The sequence below is a fragment of the Sciurus carolinensis genome, chromosome 16 (assembly GCF_902686445.1).
Source record: "Sciurus carolinensis chromosome 16, mSciCar1.2, whole genome shotgun sequence".
Classification (NCBI taxonomy): Eukaryota; Metazoa; Chordata; class Mammalia; order Rodentia; family Sciuridae; genus Sciurus; species Sciurus carolinensis.
The window spans coordinates 51,372,636-51,393,225 of record NC_062228.1 but is presented as its reverse complement, the minus strand read 5'-3'; the positions used below and the strand labels follow the sequence as shown (position 1 = coordinate 51,393,225).

At 54.2% G+C, this 20,590-nt stretch overlaps 1 protein-coding gene and 1 long non-coding RNA gene across 8 annotated transcripts in view; one reads left to right on the top strand and one right to left on the bottom strand.

The window, feature by feature from the left end:
• Positions 1-20,590, top strand: part of LOC124966655 (uncharacterized) — a 44,768-nt gene that overhangs the window by 2,852 nt on the left and 21,326 nt on the right. Inside the window, exons 2-3 of one of the 2 annotated variants that reach the window (XR_007105379.1) lie at positions 14,537-14,649; positions 14,938-15,125. This is a non-coding gene — a long non-coding RNA (uncharacterized LOC124966655). The remainder of the gene's footprint in view (positions 1-14,536; positions 14,650-14,937; positions 15,126-20,590) is intronic. The other variant, XR_007105380.1, reaches the window with a different exon arrangement.
• Lipe (lipase E, hormone sensitive type) lies at positions 528-19,761 on the bottom strand. Of its 6 annotated transcripts, XM_047528160.1 has the most exons (11): positions 17,328-17,430; positions 16,872-16,996; positions 9,136-9,671; positions 6,421-6,511; positions 6,168-6,313; positions 5,789-5,974; positions 5,327-5,621; positions 4,481-4,708; positions 4,077-4,253; positions 1,445-1,863; positions 528-1,038 (listed from the first exon to the last, which is right to left on the bottom strand). In XM_047528160.1, the coding sequence occupies exons 2-11, from the start codon at positions 16,957-16,959 to the stop codon at positions 823-825; spliced, it is 2,382 nt and encodes a 793-aa protein (XP_047384116.1). In that variant the 5' UTR covers positions 16,960-16,996; positions 17,328-17,430; the 3' UTR covers positions 528-822. The 6 variants fall into 6 exon arrangements, with proteins under 6 accessions (XP_047384116.1, XP_047384122.1, XP_047384120.1 ...); XM_047528166.1 differs by lacking the exons at positions 16,872-16,996; positions 17,328-17,430 and adding an exon at positions 18,840-19,761; XM_047528164.1 differs by lacking the exon at positions 16,872-16,996 and having other exon boundaries at positions 17,328-17,432.

The window sequence follows — 20,590 nt, the reverse complement described above, 5'->3', positions numbered from 1 at the left end:
TCCAGTATTTTGGGTGACCAGTTTGTTTCTGGTTTCCTGCCAACTTTGCTCCAGTTCCATGGGGAGTTTGGGTCACCGACACCTCTGGGACTCAAGAAGTTTATGCATTTTTTTCCTTGTTGGATGCCTACTCTGGGATTGTAAAGGAAGTAGCCTTTCATTGAATCTGGGAGTCCATCTCACTGAGGGACTGCAAAGGGGAGGCTCTAGGAACCTAGGGTCTCTAGGTACTCTACCTGAATTAACGCAGAGGGGTACCACAGGTCTGTGTTAGTAGGAAGCTCCCCCTCAAACAAAAAACCCCACTTGGGCTGGGGATATAGCTCAGTTGGTAGAGTGCTTGCCATTCAAGCACAAAGCCCTGGGTTCAGTCCCCAGTACCGCAAAAAACAAAAACAAACACCCCCCCCCCCCCCGCCCAAAAAATACCCCACACTCCCCAGGTTTCTTGGTTTCCAGCAGCAGAGTCCGATGCTGCCCCCTGCTGGGCGACCACCCTCCCTATTTGAGAAAGGCCAAAGTAATTAAATATTTTTATTTAGAAAAAACAGACCGACCAGCAGCGCTCTGTCGCCGCAGCAGACGGCAGTGGTGGAGTGCAGGTCCAGCTGTCTCAGTGACCAGTGTGTGTGCGCCCCCTCCCTGAGGCCCGCGTCTCAGCTTTCGGCTCCTGCCCCGCCCTTGCGGTCCCCAGCCTTAAGGCACAGCCCACCCCCGCCCGCCCGGTCCCTGAGCGCATTCACCACGGAGGCCGGCGCAGGTGGGAACAAGGTCTTTAGTGCTGTCCCCGCAGCCCCATCTCCCCGCACGGCCTGGTCGGGCTCAGAGCTGCGGTGTGGTGGCGGGTGGAGTGAGGATGAGGCGGATGCGCTCCACGCACAGCTCCGCGGCCTGTCGTGTCTCCCGGCACAGCGAAGCCAGGCTTAGGAAGCCGTGCGGCAGGTCCTCGACCACGCGCAGCGTCACCGGCTGGCCCAGGGCGCGCAGTCGCCTCGCGAACATGACCGAGTCGTCCAGCATGGGGTCCAGGGCGCACGCCTGCGGGACGCACGTGGGGGACCGACAGACGGGCGTGGAGTGTTGGAACAAGGGAGGAGGGGGAAAACGTGGACACGGACATGGGTTGGGCAGAGGCCAGAGATATGGGGGGCGGGGAGTTGGGAAAGAATGGAGGGAACAGGTGAGAGATCCAGCTTTTCGACTCCCTAAGCCCCCTGCCCAGCCTCTTGAAGCTCCACAAAATTGCAAATGGGAAGGGCAGCTGGGCTCCTACTGTCCTCCCTTCTCTCATCCGCAGGCACTGTCCTCTCCTGGTGGCACACCTCTTCCCTCTGCCTGCTAACTACCTTGCTCTGCACCTCCAGTGCTCCTCCCTGGGGCACCTGGGCCCAGCCCTGTCCCACCCCAACCCGGCCTCACTGCACCCTCCCAATCCCTGGCTCACCACAATGTGCACAGGTGGCAGGGTCTTCAGCATATTGTCAGGCGCCAGCAGAGGCGACATGAAGGGATTCTTGACAATGGGTGATGAGTAGAGGGGCATTTGGGTGGCACCCTGGCTCGAGCGCCGTGGGTGGAAACCCTCGGGGAAGGCATTGCCCACCCGGGGGCTATTGTCCTTGGTGCTCCCTTCTTTGGCCTCAACCTCTTCTCTGGCATCCTCAGGCCGTAGAAAGAAGTTAACATCAGAGGGTGTGGAGGGGCCCAGTGTCTCCACAGACAGCGACATCTCAGGGGTGTCTGATGTCTCAGAGCTGCTCTTCAGGTTCAAGTCCTTCAGCGTCAGAATCTTGAGGGAGTCTGTGCCCACTGGGCCCTCAGGCTGGGCCAGGGCAGCCTCTGACACACTGCGACGCATTGACTCTGTGGGGAGGGCAAGGTCAGGGGGTTGGATGGGACCATAGATAACCCTGGCTGTTAGCTGGGTGGCAGATAGGGAAGGTTGGGGGAAGGACAATGGCCTGCAGAGGAGGAGCTGCCTCCCTCTCCAGCTATGGAGGCCCAGGACATTCCCCAGATTCTTCTGGGGGATGGGTGGAGCATCCCTGTGCCCCAGACTGCAACTCCAACCCAGTAGAGGGAGACACAAGGTGGTTTTGGAGGGGGAGCTATGCTGGAGCAATCGGGTGTGTGTACAATGACTGGGGAGTACAAGTCATTTTGCTTCTGGAAGCCTCAGTTTCTTTCTCTGTATGAAGGAGACAAGAAATAGTCCTTAGCTCATAACGGTGGAAGGATGTAAGAACTCAGTGGGGTAAGTTATATGGGTTTAAGTACTACAACCCCCAGAGATTATATCAGCATAAGGCTTTATTGCCAGGTTGGTGCCCTGTTCCAGCTGCCTCCTGGACCACAGCAGAGGGCTCAGCCAGCTTTTTATGGCCACTTGACACAAAAGTGTGAATGCATCGAAGTGACTAGAATAGTGACCAGGTCCACAGGGCTTGAAAGGAGGCTCTGTTCACAGGGATCTGAGTCTGGAGGGTATGTTCGATCCCCAGGGACGCCCACATCTGTAGCTGTATTGATCTGTGAAATTCTCCTTCAGGTCTTTCAGTTTTATCCCCTCCCTTTGAGTGACCAGACAAGCAAATCCCAAATGATACTTCCAGTCCATCTTGGCCTCGACTCTTATTAATTTTATCACAGTGCTTATCACTAGGCTCAGCACCCTACATTTTGGGTTTTATTCTTGTATATCAGTCCATGGAGCAATACGAAAGTGTGAGAATAATCAGTTGAGTGCTCTGTGACACTCTGGAGCAGGACAGCTGACCTGGGCATAGAATGCCAGCATCTTCTGCTGCCTGCCAGGTACTATGCTAGGCACTTGACACAATGGGTGCATACACTTCTCACAGTGACTCAATGAGGCAGGTTCTCTTACTGCACCCATTTTATAGAGGAGCAAAGCAAGACTCTCAGATGCTGTTGCCTATGTCACCCAGCAACTGGCAGAATGGGGAGCTACACTGGGGTGTGCACCTCCAGGGGCTGCACTTGTCACCTCCATCTTTAGGGACAATCCCAGTGATCTGTGGTCAACATGCCTCCAGTTCAATCCCATTTTAATTGTTTCTGTGTGTACATATTACATCTATCTGAAGATCCTAAAATTAAACACATTAAAATAAAACACACTTAATTGGAATGACTTTTTTGGGGGGGGCACTGGGGGTTGAACCCAGGGACACTCAACCACTGGGCTACATCCCCATCCCTTTTTATTTTTTATTTTGAGACGGATTTGCTAAGTTGCTGAGGCTGGCCTTGACTTGCGATTCTCCTGCCTTGGCCTTCCTAGTCACCTGGGTTACATGTGTGTGCCCCTGTACCTGGCTGGAATGATTTTTTGAATAAAAGGAATTGCACATTCAAAAGTAGATGCAATTCCTATTCAGAGAACACTGTGAATTTCTTAGATTTAGAAAACAAGTTGAAATGGTTGTGTTTTAAAGATCCTCAAATGTTAAGGTGAGAAAAAATGGATCCCTGGCTGGAAATGATTTTTGGCTGAGGGTCCTGCTACCTGCCCAGGGCTGGGAATCTCCAGTTCCCCTGTCCTGTCTGCAGATCTACCTACCTTAGGTCCTGGCCCAGCTGCTGGGGGATTATAAGCTATGTGAGTATATCATTAGTCCCTGGAAAAAGCAGAGGAGGGCTGGACCCCCACCTAAGAGCCCAGAGGACTTAGGTAGTTGTGTTTTTTTCAGGAAAATAAAAATTATTTTTAAAATTTATTGGTTCTTCAGGTAGAGTTCTTGTCATTGAAAATAAGGACATGTGGCATATCTTCAGAGTCATTTCCTAGGGTTTGGTTTGGAAAGCAATTCCTGGCACTCTGAGATGGCTTAGAAGACTAAAGGTCCTAGAATTTCTAGGATGTGGACTGGCATGGAAAATCAAGGTTTTTTTGTAGGATCAGGGATGAATACAGGACAGAGCCAGCCGGGAAGGTAGTCTGCTCCACCGTGTACTCCAGGGCTCCACCCCTTTTCCTACCCTGGGACTTTTGCTGTGCTACTGCATCCCTAATGGCCACCTGTCTGGGTACGTGGCGGTAGGCCACCACTCACCTGCTGCGGGCACTGAGGTCTTCTGGGACTTTTGCCCACTGAACTCTAGGAAGGAATTGAGCCACGAGGAGGCACCCAGGCGGAGGTCTCTGAAGAGCAGGGATGTGTCCCGCTGCACCAGTCCCATCATGCCCAGGGCCTTCTGGTCTGAGTTGGAGTGTTCCTCCGTCTCTGCACCTACAGCGTGTATGTTGGAGGCTGAGTTGGTCTCCTCTTTCTAGGCCCAGTCCCAACACCCAGAACACTAGGCAAGTGACTCAAGAATTCTCACTGCTTGAAAAGGAGCAAGAATTCCCCTGCCCAGTCCCTCTTTCCTCAGGCCTGAAGATTGGGGCCAGCCCCTGTCCCTGCAGGATCCAGGTGTCCAAGTTCTCCAGCCCCGCTGCTGAGGGGAAGGGCCATACCTGCATAGGCACTGACACACTTGGAGAGCACACTGAGGGGCAGCAGTGGGTCCATAAGGCTCAGGAGGCGGGAGGGAGAGGCGGCTGACTGCAGCATTGTGGCTGGGTAGGCTGCCATGATGCCATCTGGCACCCGTACACCATAGGCTGCTGCTCGGAGGGCCACAGTAAAACAGAGATTCCCACCTGCACTGTCTCCGGCAAGGCAGATCCGCTCCCCTGTAGAGCCTAGTTGAAGGGGAGGGAAGGATTGGGTCACAGCCTGGCAGGCGCAGTGCAAGGGTCTGGGGAGGGGTGCCTGGGCTAGGAGAACGGGGCCTTGGAGATGGGATTGCCAAAGGGAGACAGGGATCTACCAGAGGATCAGGAAGACCTGGAACATGAGAGGTGGGGAGATCAGGAAATGCTGGGAAAATAGGGAGGCTGGAGGGTAGAAGAACTGGTGGTGGTAAAGGGAAGCTCAGGGCCTGTTTCCTGAAGGAGGGGCTTCAGAGTCTGGGAAACTGAAGGTAAGTTTAGGCTCACAGCACAGCCACACCCTGCTCTGTGCCTTTCTGTCCTCTCAAGATGTTTGTACGAAGAGCTGGAGAATGGTGCCAGGAGGCTGGCAGGGGAGCAGGGGCTGGGGCAGCCACGGAGGAAAGAAGAGATAGGAGGGAGGCTGGCTGAGGAGGCGGAGGCAGAGGAGACTCAGGAGCAGCGGGTAGAGGTGGAGTGCTGAGGTGCAAGGTGGGCTGGGTAAGGGGCAGGCAGTGCAAGAGGCTGAGGCTTAAGGAGCCACGTGGTCCACTGCCCAGGGCATGGGGGTTGAAGCAGGAGCCTTGGCAGTGGGGGGCTGGGGCTCACCGAGGAGGGCACAGTGCTTGATGGCCCAGCAGTAGGCAAAGAAACACTCCTCCAGCGCACGGGGGAAGGGGGCCTCGGGGGCCAGGGAGTAGTCGATGGAGATAATGGGGGCACCCAGCTCCTGGGCCCAGCTCTTGAGGTAGGGCTCGTGAGATTTGGAGGTCTGGGCCACGAAGCCACCGCCATGGAAGTGCACTACCAGGGACCTTGCGCGTGATGTCTGCTGGGGCCGGGGCCGTAGCTCCAGGATCCGCGGGCCTTCGGACTTCACCAGGCTGCACAGCTCCTCACTGTCCTGGGGGTGGAAAGGGAGGAGGCAGGTGAGGCTGCAGTGGGCCTGTTTGGGTCTTGTCCCTCCAAGAGGTATGCTCAGAGAAACAGGATGGGGCAGGTACCCAGCTAGAGGCTGGAGGGCACCTGGCTGGGTGCTGCCCCTGCTCCTGACTGAGCTCAGGGCCCTACCTGTCCTTCCCGAAGGTCATAGGAGATGAGCCTGATGAGGACAGGCCCAGGGCCTGTGTGGGCCAAAGGAGGTGAGATGGTGACTGTGAGCTTGGGGTCAGAGGACAGTGGCATCTCAAAGGCCTCAGGCGGCAGGCTGAGCAGGCGGCTTACCCTCACCGTGGCTGACGTCATGTTGGCCAGAGACTGGTGGGAGGGAACAGAAGGGCTGCTGCAGAGGGGCTGCCTGCAGGGGTGCCCCACACCCCTCCTTTCCCCTCCTGTGCCATCCCTGGGTCTGGGGCCCTGCAGTGCCTGCTGTGGCTTTGGGTGGGCCTCTGCTCTGGCTCTCAGTGTTCCATCTGTAACTGGTCAGGGTCCTCGCCTGCCCCATGCTCACCGACAGCACCTCGATCTCGGTGATATTCCAGAAGGCTTTCCAGAAGTGAACATCCAGGTTCTGTGTGATCCGCTCAAACTCAGCCCCTCGCAGCTCTGGGTCAATGGCAAAGCGGCCACTGGTGAAGAGGGAGCTGGCTGTCACACCTAGGGGTCAAAGGGGTGTCAGGGATCCCTGGTGGGTCAGGGTGCTATGCAGGGCTAGGAAAGAGGGACAGGAGGGGAGGCCATGGACAAGACCCAACTGCACTCACCGAGACCAGTCTCGTTACGTTTGTAGTGCTCCCCGAAGGACACTAGCCCAATGGAGATGGTCTGCAGGAACGGCCGGATGGCAGGTGTGAACTGCGGAGAGACGCCTCTGTCACCCGCTCGCCCAGGAGGGGAACAAGAACAGAGTAGCTGTCAGGTGGCCTTGACCAGGGGCCCAGTGGGCCAGACAGCAGTGAGGGGCAGAGAGGTGTGGGGGAGACACATTCATTCAGCCAGCATTTCCTGAGCTCCTGTGTGCTGGGAGAGGCTCTGGGCCCCTTCATGGAGCTGGTATTCTTGAAGGGAAGACAGGTGACAAGCAAAAGATGTGTGCCATAGGACATCAAGACCGTAGGTGGAGGGGCTGCGGTGATGAAGTGACTTGGGGTGGGGCTGCTTGGTCAGGTCTTGGAGCGGGGATCTGAACGAGGGGGTGGGTGCTCCCAGCAGAGGGCATGGCAAGTGCAGAAGCTCGGCATGGGTGGCAAGGGGAAGCCATGGGGCCAGTATGGCTGCAGCAGAGTGAGCCCGGGGAGAGGAGCAGGGAGCTCAGAGAAGCAGAGGGGGCTCAGGCAGGGCCTGTGCTGAGGAATGTGCACTCTGAGCCACTGGAAGACTGTGCCCCATGACATGAGATTTCCTGAAAGTGAAGGCAGAAGGGCAAGGCAGACCATGGGGGACAGTTATGGGGCAGCAGAAAGAGGGAAATGGGTACTGAGATTTAGGGCAGAAAGACTGCCAGATGGGGGCAGGTGTGGTGGCATACACCTGTGATTCCCGCAACTCAGGAGGCTGAGGCAAGAGGATTGCAAGTTCAAGACCAGCCTCAGCATTTTAGTGAGATCCTGTCTCAAAATACAAATAAAGAGAGCTGGGGATGTAGCTCAGTGGTAGCACCTCTGGGTTCAACCCCTAGTACTTAAAAAAACAAAAGATTGCCCGACAGGGAGGCTGAGGCCCAGAGATGGGACAGATAGCTGCTATAGAGGAACAGGGGATAGAGAGGGAGTCTGGGGGGGGACAGGCAGTTAGGAAACAACAGGGACAGCATTTGAGGAAATAAAGCTGCAGGGCCCGTGGGGCTCTTCAGTTCATTCTGCAAACTCTGGAAGGTCCTAGGCGCGCTACGCCCTGGGCTGCAGCAGGGACTTAGCAGTGACGGTGATGGGAGGCCTCTGTCCTGTTAGGGCTGACACGTTAGGCGGCAGATGCTATCCTGCACTATAGTAAAGATGGGCCTCACAGAGTAGCTGTCAGGTGGCCCTGACCAGGGGCCCAGTGGACCAGACAGCATGGGGACGGAGGGTGCCTGGCCATTGTGGCTGGGATACTGGTTCAGGCGTTCGGAATCTCTTCCTCGTGACTCCAGTGTCATGGCCAGGACACGGGGAGGAGCTGGCTGGCCCGACGGGCTGATCAGTGCTTGTGGGCTTAGTGTGGATGCCGGGTGGTTTCCAGTAATGCCCGGACTGGATGCTGAGGACAGGCTGCCTTGTAGGAAGCCTGGAGTGGTGGGGGCGGGTGGGGCGGCTGAGGGACTATCACTGAGGTTGGGAGAGGCCCAGAGGTGGGAAGGACTACAGGGTCACATAGCTCTAGATACTACTGCTGAGGTTTCCTGATACAGCCAGGGGTGCAGGGGGACCCAGCAGACCCCAGACAGGCAAGTTTGGGTCTCTGTTCTGTGCCCCACGGTCCTCCAGATCTCTAAATCACTTTTAATAGAAGTCTGAGGGCCTTTGAGCTGCGTTGCTTTCTGTGTGCTGATAAGCTGAATCTCTCAGGGTGGTTTGGGTATAGAAGGCCTCCAGGTAAGGTCATGCCCAGTTCAGGGAGGAGAGGCCACAGCCAGGTCTTCTTCACTGTCATCAACTGATGGGCTCATCAGTCCTCCCCTGAGGGCCACATGAAAATCTGTGATTCTACAGCAACCTTAGTCAGTGAAAAAGCCCAGGGTCCAGTCTGGAAGCTAAGGCTGACATCCTCGCTCCCTCCCTCCCAGAACTCCCATGGGGATGACTCAAGGGGGTACACCCATACAAAACAGGCCTCTGAACAATACTGACCACCCTCTGAGGGATCTCAAAACTTAAATGACTCCAGAGGCCAGACAGGTAAGATGAAAGAGCAAATGACAGGCTAGGGAGGCTGAGGCAGGAGGATCACAAGTTCAAAGCCAGTCTCAGCTACTTAGTGGGGTTCTGAGCAACTCAGGGAGACCCTGCCTCTAAATAAAATATAAATAAAATTAAAAAAAAAAAAGGGCTGGGGATATGGCTCGGTGGGTAAGCACCCCTGGGTTCAATCCCTGGTACAAAAAAAAAAAAAAAAAAAAAAAAGTACAAATGAATTTCCTGAGTGTAAGACAAGAATGGTGGGGATCCTGGTGGAAAAAGCTATGCAAGGACTGGGATGTTGCTCAGGGATAGAGCGCTTGCCTAGCATGCACAAGGCCCTGGGTTTGATCCTTAGCACACCACCATATAAACCCACACCCCCAGCTATGCAAGTTAAAGATGTAACTTGGTAGATCTGGTCCAGCTCTGAGTCAACTTCCTCTTTCTGTATCTGCTAGTTCATAAATTCATGATACTGACCACTGTGGTTATTCCATTCCTCTACTGGATCATGATAGGGGCCACCAATGCCTTCACTGTGGGCCTAGAAGGGCAGAGGGCAGAGGGCAGAGGGCAGGGGGCAGGGGGAAGGGGACTCACCTGGAAGCCCAGACAGCGGCCATAGAAGCAGCCTTTATGCAGTGTGACATACTCTCGAAGGAAGTCGGCGGTGAGTCCCTCATCACCCTCAAAGAAGAGCCACCCTGGCCGGTTGGTGGCCAGTAGACGCTGGGCATAGTAGGCCAGAGCACGGAGCTGGGTGAGGGCAGCCAGGTAGGCCTCCAGTTCAGCCAGGTTGTGGCTGGTGCGGAAGAAGATGCTGCGGCGGTTGGAGGCCACATAGCGGGATTTGTGTAGCAGGTGTGCGAGGCAGCAGCGGGCTGTGTGCACCAGGCTGCGGTACCCATTGGCTGGCGTCTCTGGGTCCAGGTCAAAGAGGTGTGCCACGCCCAGCAGGTTGCCCAGGGCTGGCTCCAGCCCCAGGGCCTGCTCCCGCACACCCGCAAAGACACTTGAGAGCCGCCGTGCAGTCTCCCCAGGGCCCTGGCTTGCGAAGAAGGCCATGTTGTCCTCTGCCAAAGTCACCAGTGACTGTGTCATCGTCCGCAGGTCCATGCTGTGGATGAGCCGTGAGGCTGTGGGCAGGTGGGGAGGCCTATCAGGCTGGGTTGGATCACCCCTTGCTTGGCTTGGCCCAGAAGTCTAGGCCCCATCCCTCTTCCCCTAGGCTCAGGCATTTGACCTCAGCCCCCTTCTTCAGACCTGCCCACCCGTACACATTTCCTGGACACTGCTTCCCATGCCCACTCCCCTTCTGAACCAGGAGTTCATAATTCCAGAGACCCCAGCCTTGTCCTCCTTCAGACCCTGGGGCCCAGGACCCCAGGTCCCTCCTCCCTAAGGCCTAGGAGGTCAATCCCTTATCTCCAGGACTCAGGAGTCTGCAGCCTCATCCCCTTCCTTCCTTAGGACCCATAAGTCCAAGTCCCCAGTGCCTTCTTCCTTTCTCAGAAGCCAGGAGTCTGAGCCCTGTCTTCTCTTTCCTTGAACCCAGGAGTCCAGACCCTTTCTCTCTAGGACCCAGAAGTCCCTGCTGTCTCCTGTTTGGGACGCTGAAGCCTGCTTTCCCTGGTGTTCCCCTCTCTCTTGGACCCAGTTTCAGACATTCTGAGCTCACAAGAATCTGATTCCCTGGTTACTGCATCTTTCCTATGAAGAGGGGTTGGCCTCCTCTTCTTCCCTTCCAGGAATTCAAGACTTCCGGCACCTGTCTCTGTTTACTCTCTCGGCCCAGACTCCTCATTGGTTCCAGAAGTCTGGATGCTTAGCCATTCTGTCAAGACTCAGGAGTCCAGGCCCCATCCCATCTTTCCTTCTTAGCTCCAGGTGCCACCCATAGGCCTTTCCCTCCAACATTTGGGAGTGTTCAGCCCCCTGCCCACCTGTACCCATTTCCTGGACACTGCTCCCCATGCCCACTCCCCTTCTGAACCAGGAATTCATAATTCCAGCCTTACTTCACAGAGGAATCACTCCTCTCCCTCAGGTCTGGTTGTGGAAACCCCTCCAAACTCCAGCTCCTTCCCTGTTCCTCTGCAGGATCCCCAAAGCTCAGTGTCATTTCTCTCCCATCTGGGTCTCCTGCCTTTGGGCCTGTCCCCGTGTCTTAGATTGCATGGCTGGCCCTGCTCCCCGGCCTGGAACAGCAGTACTCATCACTGCCGTTGACCTTCAGCTCAGTCTGTGGCAGACCCTGTGTGCTAAGGGTTTCAGTGTGATTGTGCATTCAGCGCGCTAGCCTTTCTGAGACAGACTGCCTCGGTTCACATCTCTTTTTTTGCTAGGAGAGGAAACTAAGGCTCAGAGGGGTTAAGTTGGGAGCTGAAGGGTGCAGAGTAGCTGAGCTAAGTTAAACCCAGATCTCTGAGTCCAGAACTGCTACTTAGGCCGAGCCCACTCCCAAGACTCTAGACCAGGCCTCTAACCCTGACCCTCAAAATCTTGTCCTGACTGCACGCTTCAGGGTCCTCTGGGATCTCTGTCCTCCCCAGGTACTTTTTTTTGAATGGCCTAGACAAGCTGCTCTTACCCTCTGGTGGGACTGCTACTATCTGCCTGAAGCAACAGCCCACCTCCTGCCTGGCTCTGGGTCTATGGCCCCGTGGTCCCCTAAAAGGAGGCTCTCCTCTCCCTTCCAGGTCCTGGGGTTGGGCAGCAGCCATTCCTGTCTCTCAACTGGCCATGCACTCACCCCTTCCAGGCCTGTTTGGAGCTGGAGCTCCCTGGATCTGGGACTGCTGGTCTGTGGTTAGTGCCAGTAGCAGCCTGGGGTGATAAACCAGGGGAGGGACTGGCTTGCCCAGGGTGTGGCTATCTACTCCACCTCCCACCCAGAAAGGACAGTGAGAGCCACGTGCTGTAAACAGAGCACGGAGTCCAGCTCCCTGGCCCTCCTGCCCACTCCCGGCCACAGCTCAACTGGGAATACTTGCCCCAGGCTCCTCTGCCTTCGAACCTAGGAGTCCAGGCCCCCAGCCCTCTTCTCCCTCAGGACCAAGGAATCTGTCTCAGTATTGAACATACTGTCCCCTTTCACCCAGCGAGGCTGCCCTCCCTTTATCCCAAGGGGATTCACGGAGCCAAAGGCCCAGTAATCCCAGTTCCCGCCCCCTTGGCTGGTCCTGGCACAGGCGTCCCCAGCTGTTGAGGGGGAGAGAGGAGGTGGCCAACGCTGCCTGTCCCTCCTAGGAGGACAAAAGCCAATTAAGGGCAGTGCCAAGCTCAGCTAGGGGCCTTAGCCACAGACCCTACTGACTGGTGGTCCCATGATGGACACCCTCTATCTGCCACTACCCTTCACTGCCCACCCTGCTGACTGCCACCCCCACCTCACATATGGGGAAACAGGCCGAGTGACGCTACCCAGGTTATTCCACACGCTTCTTGCCTGGCCGCCGGCTCTTTCTCACTCCTTAGGCCTCAGCTGAGGTGCTAACTTCTCCACGTCTAACACATGTGCCCCGTTACTTTCTTCCACAATGTTTAGTTCTTCTTTCCTGACATTTTGCACATTTTGCAATTATACATTTATTTTATTTTTTGCTGTACTGGGGATTGAAGCCAGGGCCTCACATATGCCATTGAATTATATTCCCTGCCCTTTTTATTATTTTTTGAGACAGGATCTCATGAAGTGGCTGAGGCTGGCCTTGAACTTGCGATTCTCCTGCCTCAGCCTCCTGAGTGGCTGGGATCACAGGCATGTGCCACCATACCTGGCAAGCCTTTATTTGTTTACATGTTTGCTGTGTGTTTTTCCCAGAACAGAACCAGCTGTTAAGGAGCCATGAAGCTTATAAGGTACGGGGTATAGCCCCTTAGGAAGAAGAATACAACGTTATATATCGAAATTAGAGAGAAGGCCTCGAAGGGACCTGTACAAATCAGAGGCTCCCAGGCCTGGTGTCACTTAGCCTGGCTGTAGCTAAGTCCTTTTTGTCTCTGCCCTGGACTGTCATCCCCATGAGCACAGGGGATGGCCCCAGGGCCTGTCATGGGGATGACATATAGTAGGTGCTTAGGACAAACCTAAAGGAAGGAAAGCATGAAGAGTCACAGTGGGGTCCAAAGTGGGTGGACAGGAGCTTGAGAGAGGGCTGCGAACAGATGGACAGGCGAACAGACTGGGGTCTTTGGAGGCAGTTAAGCTTGGCGCTGTGACAATGGGACATTGACTCAAGTTACTTGCCAGGTGATACTGGATGAGTCCGGCTCCCTCATCTGGAAACTGTACTTGGCCATTCTGTCCAGACAGAGTGGGTGACATGCTTTATAAGCAGCACCCATGGGTGGCATTATTTTTTTTCTTTTCTTTCTTCCTGGTGCTGGGAATGGAACCCAGGGTCTCACAAAAGACAGGCAAGTGCTCTTCCCCTGCACTGCACCTCCGCCCTTTGCTTTCCTTTCCTCTTTTTTTATTTTTTGTGGTGTTGGGGATCAGCCCTGGGCCTCATGCATGCTGGCATGTGCTCTGTCACTGAGTTACCCCCAGCCCAGTGTGACATTTTCTGCATGTGATTGGCTGTGTGGGCTTGCTCAGTCTCAAGGAAACAGTGGGTTGGGTTATTTTTCTCAGTGGCACCTGTCACAATCTCTAACATCTATACTATTTCCTGCAGTCGTTCAATCTGTCTCCCTCACTAGCTTCTCGGCTCCCAGAGGCAGGGCTAGAAATTTCAGTCTGCCCTGTGAGGTGTCAGCTGCACGTGGTGAACATCACCTGACACTGTGATCTCTCTCTTTCTAAATGTAGGGTAGGGGTCTTTGTTAAAAACGAGGACAGACACCAACAGAAAGATCAGCATACACAAAGCAGGGGAGAAGGGGCTGGGTCCCAGGCCATGGCGACTGCAGGCCATGCCCTTTGCCCTGCTCCTGGCAGTTCTGAGGCTGGGCTGCCTGGAGCCAGGAGGAAGATGCTGAGGTTGCCAGAAACTTGCCAAGAATCCCAGACAGAAGGCACTGGGGCAAGGGCAGGCCCACTAGGGCCATGGGTGAACATGGTATGAGTGGGGCAGAGGTAGGACCAAGGGAACCGGGCAGGGGTTCAGCCCAACATGACTGAGCTCCAGCCCTCTGCCCTAAAAAGCCACCGGACAACCAGACCCAGCTGGGACTTTGACCCTGGGGATGGATCGGGGTGAGAAGGGCAGTGGTAAGGAAGTAAGAGGATGAGGACAGTGTGATCTGGAGCCTGGGATGGGCAGGCCTGGGATCCTGGAATCAGAGGGGGACGTGGGGCAAGTGGCCTCTCCCTAAGTGTCTGCCTGAAAGGGCAAACCTGGGCAGCACTGTTCTCTTCATGTGCTTTACTGGAAGTAACTGGTGCCACCCTCCCCCCATGAGGGGGCCATTATCATCCCTTTGAGAAAACAGGTGAGGGTCACAGAGTCAGCAAGGGCAGCTCCAGGACAATGCTGTGGTCTCTGCCCATGTTTCTGTGTTGCTCCTCTCTGTGCCTCAGCTGTGTGAGGGTGTCTTCAGGGTTCATATGTAGATATGTACATTTGTAGGTGTGTATCATGACCAGTGTGTCCAGGTGTGTGTGCTGGCATTTTTCTTACTGTGTGTACTTGCACGTTTTTGGTATGTCTGAGGGATGCGTGCTTGTATGCACGTGTCACGGCTTTTGTGCACTTCCTAGCCTGCGAGTGTATCTCTATTTCTCTCGGCTTGTGTGGGCAGGTGTGTATATGAATGATTGTATATACACATCTGGGCGTCTCCTGGTCTCCTGTGTGTGATGAGAACAGACTTCTCCTGATTTGCTCAAGCAGAAACCCAGGGTGTCATCTTGGCCACCTCTCACCCCATCCAATCCATCACCCAGTCCTATTCACTCTACTGTGGCTGCCTCCTTCCTGGTCCACACCAGAGCATTCTCATCTAGGTGACTGTAAAGATCTGTGTGAGTCACACGTTTCCATTGTTCTTCATATAGCAGCCAGAGGATCTTTCTAAAACATAAATCTGGTCACATGCTCTCACCCTTTGATGCCTCATGCCCTGCTCTCAGGATAAAGCTCCAGATCCTGGACATGGCCTTTCAATCAGGTACCGTCCTCTCCTCTTACCCGGCCTGCCCAGCTTCCTGTTGCTATCCTCTCCCCACCCCCAGATTCCTCTGCACTGTCGTGTGCTGTTGCCTGGGGCCTCAAGGTCTTTGCCCAAGCTATCTTCTCTGTCCTTCCCGCCCCTACTTGCTCAGCAGTTAGTGTTGCCCATCCTTGGGTCCAATGTCACCTCCTTTGGAAGCCTCCCTCTTTCATTTTTCTCAGAATTTTTTCTGTTATATCTGTCATTTACCTCAATGGTCTTACTTGATCACATCTGTGTCTCCAGCTCTACTGTAAGTCTGTCCTGATCATGGAGAGCCCAGGTCTGGCACCACTAGGCATTCAGCGAATGTCTGCTGAACGACTCTGGGTGACTGAGAACTTCTGGGCCTGGTACACAACAGCAATTACCAACCCACACACTCCCTGCCTGAAAAGGCTGAGGGCAGCCATCTTTCTGCCTTCACTGGCCAGGTAAGTACAACCAGGTGGTTCTATGCCTCAGTGTTGTCATTTGGGAAATGGGGTGATCATAATGACACTAGCCTCATCTAATTACTGGTAAGACCAAACCCATAAGAAGAACTATTCCAGCCAGCCCAGACACCCAAGGGCAGAGGTCTGATTCCCATCAGAGGCCTGGCACCAGGGAGGGCCTCCTGAAAGGACAGGCGAATCTCAGAGCTTGAGGGAAGGTGCCTTTGTGTGTAGGTAGGTCCATGGGTCTGTGACAGGACTGGTCCAGCACCGTGCAGGGAGCTCTACCCAAGCAGATTTGTTCTGACTCCTTGAGACAACCCTAAGGGAAGCATGATTATTAATATCCCCATATTACAGTTCATGCATTCCTTCACTTATTAATCCAATAAATATTTGAGTACCTATGTGTGTGGCATTCCAGGCTCTGGCGTTATAGGGTAAACAAGGCAGATAGAGGCCTACTCTTCCAGAGCTCACTGTTCAATGGGGACTAACAATAGCACCTCTGCCTCTCCCGAGGGCTTGATCTACACTCATGTGAACCTCACAACAGTCCTACCAGTCAGGCACTCTGATGGCTATGCCCATTTTAGAGCTCAGAAAAAAGTCTGTAGCCCAGTATAATGTCACATCTTTCAGAATGAGAACCTGGTCTCCAATACTCAGGTTGTTTTTGTTTTTGCAGTGCTAGGGACTGAACCCAGGGCCTCAAGTATTCCAACACCCAGGTTGTGAACCATGGTCTGTACTGCCTCTGGGTATGCTGTCTTGCTTGTGAGGCTGTGTCTTGTGTGAGAGCAAGGGTCCTGAGACTCCAGTCTGAGCTCTGAGCCTGTCTGAGCTTGTGTTTATACTGGAGCCAACTGTAGTTCTATCCTTGGTTAATAATGCAGGCAGGGAGCATGAGTCTGGGGTCCCTGGGGCTGGAGAACCACATCAGTTTCTTTCCTGCTTTAGGAACTTCCCACAGGTCCTCACTGCGATTTAACTAAAAGATTCAACCTGAGCCAGGGCTTAATGCCTGCCCTAGCCTGAGGCTTTTAGCATCTCTGTTGGTCTGTTAGTTTTTCTCCAGCCTTCTAAGATCTAAGGAACCCATGCTACAGCCCTTCCCTCTTCTCCTTAGGGAGGGTGTGAAGGTCCAAACCCAAACCAGAGATCCCTTGTCCTGGAAAGGGTTGGGTCGGGAGGTTAGGCCCCCGTGGAGCTGGGATGACGCAGGTGGACGACAATGAATGGATGAATGAATCAACTGAGGTTGGGAGGATGGGGCTCTGATGAGCTCAGCTGGCGCCCCTGCGTTTCCCACTCCGGCACCCCTTTCCCTGACTCACCCCTTAACTTTCTCTTCGGGTAACAGCTGCTAGACCCCTTACCCTTTATCCTCTCAAGAGTGCTGGTGACCTGAAAATCAGTGCTTGAACCATTTTCCAGGCAGAAAACACTGAGGACAGCGGTTGCCCTTGGTCACACGGGAACTCTGGTCCAAGAGACTCGCATTCCGGACTCTGCGCCCAAGACGGCAGCAGGGCGCCCGGTAGTCTCTATGTCTGAGTGGGGCATTCCATTCTCACCTCTCCCCTTCTCACGAGGGATCGTACGGCCCCGACGCGAGGCGGCAATGGGCCAGTCCACGGGTTCCCCGAGCTCTCGTGGCAGTGGGTCTGTCTACTCAGTCCCGAGTGCCCCGTACTGTGTGTGAGGTTCCTTCCGGGCTATGGCCGGTGCCCGCGAGCTCACCTTTGGCCTTGGCTTGTCGCCACCGCCGGCGATTGTGGCTCTTTGACCCCTCTTGGGCATTCTTCGAGGTCGCACCGGCTGACTCCATCAATTCTCCGCGGTTTCCAAGCCGGGCCCAATTCCAGCTGCCAGGACCCGCGGGGAGGGTCAATCCTCACTACACGCCACCGCCAGGCCCCCATACCATCCAATCCCGGGTTTGCTCTTCTCTGGGTCCCGCCCTCTGAGCAATCACGGTCGCGCTCCACTGTCAGGACACGCCCCTAACCGCTAGCAATGAAGGCCTGACCCCGCCTCCTCGTACGTATTAAAGGGCCCGGGCAAACAAAAATGTAGCCCCGGAGGCGTCGTAGTGACCTTCTTACCGGACTAGTGGGGAGCCCGAGAGGGCTCGCCCCCAACAGGGAAGCCCCGTTTTTCTGATATGGTGATGCTCAGTCTCGCTATCCCACTCACCTTCCCAAAGAGGGATCCTTAGAATGCGGCCCAGCCTGCCCGCCGGGAGGAGCGCGAGACCCGGCGCCGCGGCGCCTCCGCCTGGGGGCGGGGGGTGGGCCAGGGCCTCCGGCAACTCAAGCCGGGGCAGGGCCAGCTCTGGAGGCGTGGCTGTTTGGAGGAGGAAGCCCCGCCTTCCCTCCTAGTTCTAGTTCTAGTATTGTCTCCTAGTTCTAGTACTGTTCTTGCTCTTCTCTTCCCGTCTTCAACCTCCTCCTGAAGAATGGAGGGGAGGAGGAACGGAGAGAGCTTGCCGTGCACACACTACTTCAGGCGAGGGGTTGGACCCCTGAGAGGAGTGGAAGTAGAGGGAGCACGCCTGTCTAGGAAAAAGTGGGAAACAGGAGGCCCGAGGCTTGCGCATGTGCACACGGACAACTGCCACAGGCGCCTGAAGAGAAGCGGCCTCGTCTGCAAGCTTGGTGTGGCGTGGCGCAAGGATCTGGAGGCCTAGAGAGACTTTCCATCCTGGAAAAAGCACGACTCGAACCGCTTATTTGCATGCTGCCTCTCTTCCCCTTCCCTCCAAAGCATACCCTGTTCTCAGCTCTGAGAGGCACGGCCCGGCCCTTCTGCTCCAGACCATGGCCAAGGTGCCCTCAGCTTAAGGATTGGGGCCGCATTGCCCTCCACCCCAGGATACTTCAACACGTAACCCCCAATTTCTTGGATAATATTTGAATCCCACCTTCGACATGGCTGCGTTTTGAGCCTAGAGGAGGAAGTTGAAAGCCTGAGCACCAGGGCTGGAGCCTGCATCCCACGTTCGCCATCCCTTGCTTCAGAGGAGCCCCAGGCAGAGCCAGTCTTGGGCCCATCACCCTCTGATACGGTTCCCCAGCTTTTCTTCCATCATTCCTTGACCTTGCTAGGGAAGCTGGTGGCCATGGCCCCTCTCCCAGTTTCCTCCTTTTTGAGAATTTACCCTCAGGGCGATTTGGCCTGGCTGAACATTATGAAGTTAACTGGAAGGGGAGCAAATACCTTCCTGGCAGTAGAGATCAGACCAACTGAGGTCATGAATGCCAGGTGATTAGGCATAGTCTGTACAGAAATTTGGGAGGGTAACGTCCACACTCACCCCTGTCCCAGAGCTGGTTCTCAGTTTTTATGAAAGGATGAGCACTGGGAGAGGGAAGGCTTCCGGTCCCTCCCCCAGAACTCTTTCCTACCTTTCTATTTGATTTTCCCCAAATTCTCTTTAAGGAAGCAGCCCAGTCTGTTCAGGGGAGAAAGTCAGATCCTGGCTGGAACTTGGGCTTGCAGCTTTCTAACTGCACCTTCTTATACAAGATCTTCCCTTTTATTTAGGATGAGGACGTTAATTTTCATAAAATGGGGATGTTGAGCTTTATCTCACAGGATTGTTGAAGGATTAGCTGAGCTAACCTGGCATACAGTAAATTCTGAGTATTTCTTGAATAAATGGATGACTGACCCTGAGAGGCTGCAGGTCTTCCAAGTTTGACTCACCTGTATCCTGATAGTGTCTGTGATTCTGGGCACTGGTTTTCTTCCCATGTAGTGGTGTCCCACTGTATCCTGACATGGCTTCGTAGTCATAACCAGGTTTCCTTTTGAAGGCTGGTTTCGTTCCTGGGAATACATTCCTCATACCTAGCAGATCTGTCTCTAAAGATGACCTCCTGTTTGATTCTAAATCTGATTCAGAATCTGTGATGCATTCAAAAAATGTCTTCCGCTCTTGGGTTACTTGCTGCATGGAGACTTCGTACAATCTTGTTAGAAATTTCCACTCAGTCAAAAATCCCTTCTTGGATTTGGCTGCCTGGGCTGGAGGTGCTTGCTGGGCTGTAGGGTCGGATTGTTCAGTTCTTTCTTGGGATGTAGATTCAACCTGGGCAGGTGGTCTCTTTTTGGGTCCAGGAATAGCCTGGGCTGTAGGTGTTGATTCTGCATCTTGTTGAGCTAGTGATGGTCCAGGTACTGGCTGGGCTACGCCTCTCTCTCTCGATTCTGGTTCTTGTTGAGTTGTAGAAACTTGTCCTGGCTCTCGTCCTTGCTGGGAGGCAGTTTGCTGTGGATTGAAGTGCACCCTTTGAGTGGAGGGTGATTTCTGTGGTATAAGAAATTTCAGGTGCAAAGCAGATTTTTGTTGGGCTCTAGTTTCTTGCTGGGATTCAGCTTCATGTTGGGCAAGGGGCTCCTGCTGGGCGAGGGGTCTTTGCTGGGTTGCAAACTCCTGTTGGGTACCAGATCCCTGCTGAGGTTTCAGTCTTGAGTTGGCTGTGGGTGTCTTTTCTGACCCAGGCTCTGGCTGGGTTATAGGTCTCTGGTGTGGCTCAGTTTCCCAGTCTGGCACAGATCCTGATTTAGAACCTGGTTCCACTCTTGTTATTTCCCTCATGGGAGATGCTGATCTTCCAGGTTGCATCCTACCAGCTCCCCCACCCCCAGGCCACCCTCTTCACAGATCTGTCATGGTGACATTGCCCTCTGGGTTTCAATCCTTCATCCTGGCATCCCTGGTCTTTCTTTTTAAGGCAGCTGGCTAGGGGGTTGATCACTGCTGGCCCCCCACTCCTGGGCCAGGTGATACACTGTGCCTTCTACTTTAGGTAGGAGGGATTAGGAACAGGAGGAGACTGGGTGCACTCTTACCAGAGGGAGGGGCTTGCCCTCTTGTGTCATAAATAAAGCCCCACCCCACTCAGTACTTAGTTGAAAAGTACCTTCTCTTAAGGCAAGCATCCCAATTTAGTCTCCTGTTTCATCTGGGATGATAGAAACCAGATTCTGGTTAAGTGCTGCTCGCCCCTCTCCTCTTCTGATGTTTGAGAGGAGGCAGTAAAGGGGGAGTCAGTCTGTATTTGTAATAAAAATTTCCTCTTTATTCATTCTTAAAAGTGGTTACCTGTTTAATCTCTTGATATTGTCATGATTTCACACCCTTGCTATAAGAAAACCCCACCGTCTTCCCATTTTTACAACTTGAAGCTCTTTTGAATGGCCTTTGAAATCCTCCACACCCTGTTTCTAGAAACCCACAGAATACAATGCTGTTGATGATGTGGATAGCAGTCATAAATACTGAAGGCCGCCTACATGCTAGGAAACTGTGACTTTTTTAACCTACATTATTCTTTAATAAGACAATGTCTGATTCATGGCTATACCTGTTTTCTATGCCCCACCTAGTCTTACTTCAGAAAGGTTTGTTGAATGAGTGAAAGAATAAAAAGTTGGGCAGTGGAGAGAGTGAG

Bases quoted from the DNA above. Each gene is read 5' to 3' on its own strand.
- Lipe (XM_047528166.1), bottom strand. From the start codon at position 19,761: ATGCAACCTGGAAGATCAGCATCTCCCATGAGGGAAATAACAAGAGTG. The intron at 9,672-18,839 runs GTGAGTCAAACT...ACCTGCCCACAG, and splicing joins CAGACACTATCAGGATACAG to CCTCACGGCTCATCCACAGC. The intron at 4,709-5,326 runs GTGAGCCCCAGC...CCCTTCAACTAG, and splicing joins CAAGCACTGTGCCCTCCTCG to GCTCTACAGGGGAGCGGATC.